The 7,745-nt window shown below is 38.3% G+C and overlaps 1 protein-coding gene across 1 annotated transcript; it reads right to left on the reverse strand.

Annotated features, from left to right (window-relative positions):
• Window positions 1-589: 589 nt before the first annotated feature.
• Window positions 590-4,756, reverse strand: LOC106296287 (E3 ubiquitin-protein ligase ORTHRUS 2-like). The gene is made up of 9 exons (XM_013732389.1): window positions 4,227-4,756; window positions 3,059-3,588; window positions 2,764-2,889; window positions 2,370-2,469; window positions 2,212-2,276; window positions 2,034-2,136; window positions 1,760-1,904; window positions 1,415-1,629; window positions 590-1,027 (listed from the first exon to the last, which is right to left on the reverse strand). The coding sequence occupies exons 1-9, from the start codon at window positions 4,680-4,682 to the stop codon at window positions 776-778; spliced, it is 1,992 nt and encodes a 663-aa protein (XP_013587843.1). The 5' UTR covers window positions 4,683-4,756; the 3' UTR covers window positions 590-775.
• Between the last annotated feature and the right edge of the window lie 2,989 nt (window positions 4,757-7,745).

Here is a 7,745-nt window from a genome sequence, read left to right on the forward strand (position 1 = left end):
GAATAAACAGAAAATATAATCTAACAAAATTATGAATAAATTGATTTATGATACTTACTATTTTTAATATCCAAACAAACTGTAAATAAATCAAAATGGCAGAAAATTACCGGTAGTTGAAAGCATTTTGTGAACAGTTTTAACTGTTAGCTTGCTGTAGCAGTTTCTAGTGAATAAACTTTATCTTTGACCTAACATTAGGCGTAGGTAATACTATTTTGTGCTTACAAGATTGTAGCTATATACAACGTGTGTGGTCTTCCTGCAGGCAGAATACATATGTAGAGAAAACCTTCGAAGTGATTCTACGTGCTAGTAATGCAGCAAAGCTTCTGAAAGCTCAAAAATATGTTCCATTGCAGAATCGCTCTTCAGTTTTGGGAGTCCTCTTGACTTAAGCCAGCCAGCCATCAGGTGATTAAATATAGAATAGCTCGTACAAGAGAAACTTGAATCTTTTCTGAAGCTTAAACAAAGCTCTGCTACCAATTGGATATGGAAAAATGAGGAACGACATGTTTCAGAAGTCTTAGATTTGGTTGTCACTAAGAAAGCTCTCACTTATTCGATTGCATGAACAGATGAAAACAAGGCTAAAAACAAGACAAAGCTTTCAAAGTCACTTACCGATCATAATACAAACGTTCCACAACAGACGTACTAAGAGATTTTTTTCCGTCATTGGTTCCGAGATACAAAAAAAAAACCATCTCTATTTTACCTGATGGTTCGATCCAAAAAAAAGCACATTAGAGAGGCCTCTCTCTCTCTCTCACTACTTCATGTCAGGTACCACCATAGTCGCAGGAACTACTGTGTCAGTGTCCAGTTTGGCCCTCTTCCTCGGTAGTTCGGCTTCTTCAGTCACTACTGGCGTTTCTACTTCAGGGTCGGTAGTCTCACAGTTTTCCTCAGACTCTGACTCAGCTTTTTCTTCCATACTTGCGTCTTCACCTTCTTCAGACTCTGCCTTGTCCTCTTCCTTGTTCTTCAGCTTCTCTATCACCTCCATTACTTCTCTGTTAACCTGTTTACACATGATTACGTTTAGAACACAATGGCAATTTCACTAGGCAGGTTATTTCTCAAATTTGTATGGACGTAACGATAAATAGCGTATAATAAAGATTTCCTACACGACCACATTACAAAATGAATAATCTGGTGGTCTGACGATCTTGCTACCACTACTAGTCCAAATTTCTTAATCAGGCAAATCGCCATATTGGCAGATACTGTAAATAAGAAACATTTAGTTTACCACTGAACCAACTTCTTCATCTAGTTCTAGCAAAGATGAACCAACACTAATGCAACTTGCACTTGTATTCATGTAAGTGTATGAAATAAGTAAGATACGGAAGAAAGAAATTCATTGCATAACACCAATGCAAGAACAGATGATGATGTTCACCTGAGGGTTCTGGAGAAAGTCAGAGATGTCAGTGGGGCAACATGGACAGTTCATGACGTTCTTCTGTGCACGAAGTGTCCGCCCACCTCTGTTTCTTTCTCTCACTAGAGTTTGCCCAGCAAACTTATCTTCTAAGCAAGCCTTGCAGAAGTTATGAGCACAAGGCGTTGTCACAGGAAGAGTCATTACTTGACGGCAGATCTTGCAGCTAAACTCTGCATCAAGAAAATCACAACAAGGGTTTAGATGTGTACACAAACCACAGAAGAAATTGATAATTGGTGCAAATTCATAAACTTCTTCCCAGAAAATTAATAAAAGCAAAGGCCAGACAGAGACTCAAACCTTTCAGAAGTTTTTCTCTCACGGAATTTGAATGTGCCGCCTTTATGGCTCTCTTCATAGTCTTCCTCTCCTCAGGATCCAAAACATTAACTGCCTTTAAACTAGCAGGTGGAGGCTTCATCCATTTCCAACAAGCCTCACCTTCCTGATCAGTTAATCATCAGTAGGTAATAAAATTGAAATCTGGTCACAAGCCCAACTGTTAATAATTGGGAATTTGATCTAGGCGTATTGGAACTAAGCTATGAGAAGATAAAAGAGAGACGAAACTTACATCAAAATTCCATGATGGACTTTCCTTTCTCTCAAAGAGCTCTGTTGCCATCTTAAGCTCTGGAATGTTAGGCAAAGGTCTTGGACGATCCCCATGCTCATCACTGCATGCATTATGTCAAAGAGTTAAAGCTCAAATTGAAAATATAAAGAAGGCGCTTTCTAGAAGTAGATCAAACCTGGTCCATGGAGCAGGGTCATTGTCACACCTAACAAATAGGTAACGACAGACCTTGAAAGAACCCTACAGAAACAGAAGAATAGGTCAGGAAAAGAATCCAGCTCTGCATAAAAAACTAGTTGAAAATTTTTGGTTGTCACTCCGACACAGACATACCTGTATTCCAACTTTTCTCCAGCACTTCTCAATCCTGTAAACCCCATCATATCTCACTCCTGCCTCAGGGGCATATGCAGAACGCTTCTCCTTGTGAGACCTACGAAGAAAGGAATTAAATAAGTAGGATCACTTTAATGCTCAGACTTTATTGGTGAAGGTAAAAAAGGAATTAAAATGTGCATCCAAGGAACAGCCAGTTAACACAGAAGATAACATCAGAAAGTTTAGCTTAACTCTATAGGACCAACAACCTCTTATTCACTACAGAAAGCAAATTCAATGCAAGGAAAAGCATTTGAAATCACCTTACTGATTCAGTTTTTAGTATAGGAAAAATAAAAGAAAAACTAAGGATGTGAAAAGATGTTGAGAGAAATTGACTTTCACTAACCTGACAACACGAACGGGATAACCCATTTTGCAACTAACTCTTAAAGCTTCGTTTGACTTTTCAAACTTCTGGTCAAACGATTGATCCTTGTTAGTCCTTTTGTTGCCGCTAAGGTCTCTTCCGCCACTATGTGACACATATTCAAGACCAAAAGAGAATAAGTCTATCAGTAAATTGGAGTAACATATACAAGATTATCAAGAAACAAATCCTAGACCAGTAAGCCACTAATAAACGATAGAAACCAGGACTACTCAAATGGACCAAAAAGAAAAGAGAGTACTGAAAAACAAACCTTCCTGTGTATAAGAACCATTCTCCATGATCCTCATCGTCCTCGTAACCTCCAGAGAGTGCCACGGATTGAGCTCCATAATTGGATTGTCCAGCAATCCCAGCAACGTGCGGGAAATGAGCTCCCCACTGCCTACACTCCAACCTATCCTCCCAGCTTTCTCCAACTAAGACACCTTGATTTCTGACAGGATCATTTTCGGCAGGAATAGGACCAAAGTGATCAGGCGGTATCGTCACATATATCCTGCCACTGGCGGCATTTGCCTTCCCGGTTTTCTTGGCGCGCTCGGTTGTAAATGCCTTATCTGGTCGGTCTTGGTTACTTATGAAATGAAAAACTTTGCCAGTACCCGCACCAGCACTCTTGGAAACCCTGGCCAGACGAATGGCAGACACGAGGGAGGAGTTAATCCTGGGATTGCTTGCCATTTTGGGAGGAATTGGGCTACGGCATTTAGCACAGGTTCGCTTCCCTTGACCAATCCACTTCTCAAAACACTTCAAACAAAAGTTGTGCCCGCATGGTGTCTGTAAAAAATACACATATAAAGATAATCCATCAGCTCTGCTTCATAGTTTTCAACTTTTTCAAAAAATACTCATCTACAAATCTAAAAGAAAAAAAAGATACTAATTAAAAAGTCTCGCCACTCAAAATACTCAACAAAAGCACAACTTTATGGTTTATCTTTTACAATAATAACAAGATATTTCTGAAAAAAAAAAAAAAAAGAATCATCCATAAACTGCAACAAAAAAATCCAAATATAGAATACATCAACCATCAAAAACAGTATACACATATACAACCATTTGCGGAAACAAAGCTGCCTAACAAACACAATAAATTAGCCACCATAAACCTACATACTAAGTAAATCAAACAAAGAAACATGATAAATAAACAAGCATTAACAACGTAACGGCTAAGATGCCAAATCTGTTAGCTATAAACGTAGGTAAGCACACGGATTTATTGAACACAGTTTGTCACAAATGGTAAGCCCAATAAAAGCCCAAGCCATTGTAACAAACCTACTGCTGGAGTTTAGGTTTCAATCTCGAATTAGTAAACTAACAAAATCCTAGATACGAAAACGGCTAAGCGAATCCAAGAATACACACACTCGATCTATCATACAGAGTCGAGTAGAGAGAAAGCGAACCGTGACGGGCCTCTCAGGCAGCTGAATACAGAAGGAACAGTTCAAGTTTTCTCCGAGCGCCTTCAAAAGATCAACATCGAGCCCCGCGCTCTTCTTCCCTTCTTCTTCTTCTTCTTCGTCCTCATCGGCGGCGGATTTGCCGCTGAGCAGCTCCTGCCTCTTCTTAGCCTTATCCGCCTCGGTCAGAGACTCGTCGGCCTCTATCGCGCGGATCGCCGCTACCAGATCCGAGCCGCCGCCGGATTCGACTCCGGAAACGGGGAGGAGAGGGTCGATTTCGCCGGAGCAGTCGGGGCAGTGCCACTGCAGAGTGGAGGCTAGGGTTTCGGGAGGGGAGGAAAGGCACGGCGCGTGCCAGGGAGTACCGCACGTGCCGCACGTGAGGGTTTCTTCCTGAGGAGGCTTGGCCTTGCATCGTAGGCACGCCCCGTCGTTGTCGCAAGGAAGCTGGGCCATTTCGATGGAGAGAGAGGGGGGAGATTGGGAGAGAGAAAGGTGTTTCCGAGATTCCAGGTTGGAGAGAGAGAGAGAGAGAGAGAGAGAGATTGGAGGTAATTAAAGAGGGAGAGACGAAAAATACAGGGGCGGGGTTTTAAAATAATTTAAAATTCAAACTGGCGCCAAAACTAAAATATATAGTATTATTTAAGAAAAAAGTTTATTATTCGATTTTTTGAATTTTTCGAATTTTATCTCGAAATCCCAAAAAATATTAAAAAATAGTTTTAAAATAATTATTTTAATCTAAATCTCCACCCTATAATCTTAAACCTTAAATTTAGATTAGTTTATTAATGTCTTTTATTTTTTTAAAGTATATTTTATGGTAAAAGAGTTTATAATCCTATTCTAAGATATTTTTCTAAATAGTTTTCACTAATTAGAGATGTCAAACAGGTTTATCCATCTCGTTCCGTCCCGTACCGCGGCGGATTACAGCGGATCTGTCCCGCGCGGACTGCGGTCTTCAAAATGCCGGTCCAAACTCATACCGCATAATATATAGGCCTTCACGGGCCGTCCCGTGTGACGCTTCCTTACTACAACTTCTTTCATGAATGTTCAAGTAGAGGAGTTGTACAAGAGAGTTGAAGAAAGCTCATTAAGCTTCACTAAAGCCTTATCAAAATCAATGCCACAAAGCTCAGTTTGTGCTTGCGTTCTTGAGTTAAAAGTCTTCTTTTGTTATCAGCATAAGTTTTTGTTGAGTTTGAATTTGATTGAATTGTTGTCTTTGTATTAATTTGGCTCAAGTGTTGTATGTCTTCATCAAACCATCTCTCTTTTTAATTATTTGGATTGCAAAAAAATTTGTGAATCACTTTGCCAAATTATACAAGTGACGTGATATACAACTAACTTTTCTCCTAAAAAACATCATTGTAACCAAATTTAATTTAAGAAAAACACAATTTCACAGTACCGAAAACAAAACCAATCAACTTAAACAAGAAATATCACATTATAATAAAGCAATTCATAGCTGTGTGTAATAAAAAGAGAAAACCAAATCAAAACACCATCAGAGCTCGAATCGTCATCGCTGGAGCTGGAGTCGTCATCGCCGGAGCTCGAATCATCATCACCGGAGCTCGAATCATCATCGCCGGAACTCCTTATGTTTTTTTGGGAAAAAGTCACAAGAACCGCTTTCTTCTCGCTCTATTTCTCAATTTTTTCAGGTAAAATAAGAAATGAATAAAAAAATTTGGGCACCATGTAATCCCGCATAACCCGTTTCGGCCCATTTCGCAAAAGATCCAGTCCCGCAAAAACCCGTCCCGCGAAGCCCGCAAATTTACGGACTTAGAAAACCTCATCTCAATACCGTACCACAACAGTCTTTTACGGGCCAGATCCCTGATTACCATCTCTATCACTAATGTTAAAATAAGAAAATGGTGGATAAGATTAGGTCTAGCTTTGAACTTTTAGCTACACACCCATCCTTCTATATATCTACTTCTTTTGTCTTATTAAACATTTAGTAAAATAATCACATTACATTACATGTTTGTTAATATTAAAAAACAACTACAACTGTGTTTTTCTAAATGCAGCTCCATGATGGCCTATGATCTTTATCAGCTTTTGGGTTTTAAATTAGTAAACGGACACTGTGCTATTTCATGGCAACTCGTTAATAAATGTTTAATAGTCTACAAACATTAGAGCTATATTACTAAATCTTTTTTTCTTGCGTAAGTTTCACACAAAATAGTAGACTCAATCAAACATGAAGCGAATGAGCTGGTTTTGAGAGATTGTTTTTAGTACTCCGATTGAACATTAAGATTTATACCCTTTTGATTGGAATTTCTTCAGAAAACTGAGATCTAAAATTAACCATCCCATACACGACAGATGCAACAATTATTATATTACCCGCAAATGAGATAAACTTCTTGTTGTGATCATTTTGATAAAATGGCTGACGAGTAGCAAGATTGATTATTGTAGGATTCACTGGTAATCCCCATTGCCTCGTCAGAAACTTCCCAAGTTTAAAATACAGTATAACCTCTTTAAATTAATACTCTATAAATTAATATATACTAAAAATTTCTATAAAATAATATAATTTTATAGTCTCAAATTGAGTGTTTGGTTCAATTAGTATATCGATAAATTAATATCTCTATAAATTAATTAAAAAATTATAGTTTTTGTGTAGTCCCAACGTTATTAATTTATAGAGTTTTCACCGTATGTTATTCCACTTATAAAATTATCGTTTTTATTTCATCATCACCTCCCAAAAAATCTCATTTGTCTGGGTTCATATCCAGCCCACACCATCCCTTGAAGTGCGCCATAACATGCGTTATACAGAGAGAGTGCGCCATAACTAGACGTGCTTGTCCGAGATCAACCGGGCGTTCCAATAATTTTGACAAAGCTTTCATCACCGTAACGAGCAAATGCGGAGACATGGAGTCACCTTGATGCAGCCCCATTTCAGTGGGAAAAAATAGCCAATGTTCCATTAATGGAGATAGAGAACCTAGGCAAGGTGATGAACACCATAATATAATATATATATAAACAAAGCCGAGAACCCTTGTGTCTCCAAGATCTTGAATATAAAATCCTAGTAGAGCGTGTCAAATATTTTCTGATATGCACCTTCAGCATGCAACTTTTGGACATGAAGCCTTCTCATAGTTCATAATAAGCTCTAATGAAACTATGACATTCTCACCAAGTATGCAGCCTTTCAAGAAAGCATATTGATTAGGGCTGAAGAAGAAAACAAGACTGATTTAAATCTATTTGTGATGATCTTAGAAATCAGATAATTTTGCAACAACTAATTGGTCTACAATCCCCAAATTTGCTGGCTTCTGGCTTTGTGCCTACCCCCACTAGTTGTTTTTTTCATTTATGGATGAGTGCCACTAACACATAGACTTTCTCAAACATATTTATTGAAAAATAATATAAGAGCATCTCCAGCCAGCTTCTTAAGAATAGTTTTTTTTTAACTATTATTATAATAATGTTATAAAAATAACTCCA

The sequence above is a fragment of the Brassica oleracea genome, chromosome C6 (assembly GCF_000695525.1).
Source record: "Brassica oleracea var. oleracea cultivar TO1000 chromosome C6, BOL, whole genome shotgun sequence".
Classification (NCBI taxonomy): Eukaryota; Viridiplantae; Streptophyta; class Magnoliopsida; order Brassicales; family Brassicaceae; genus Brassica; species Brassica oleracea.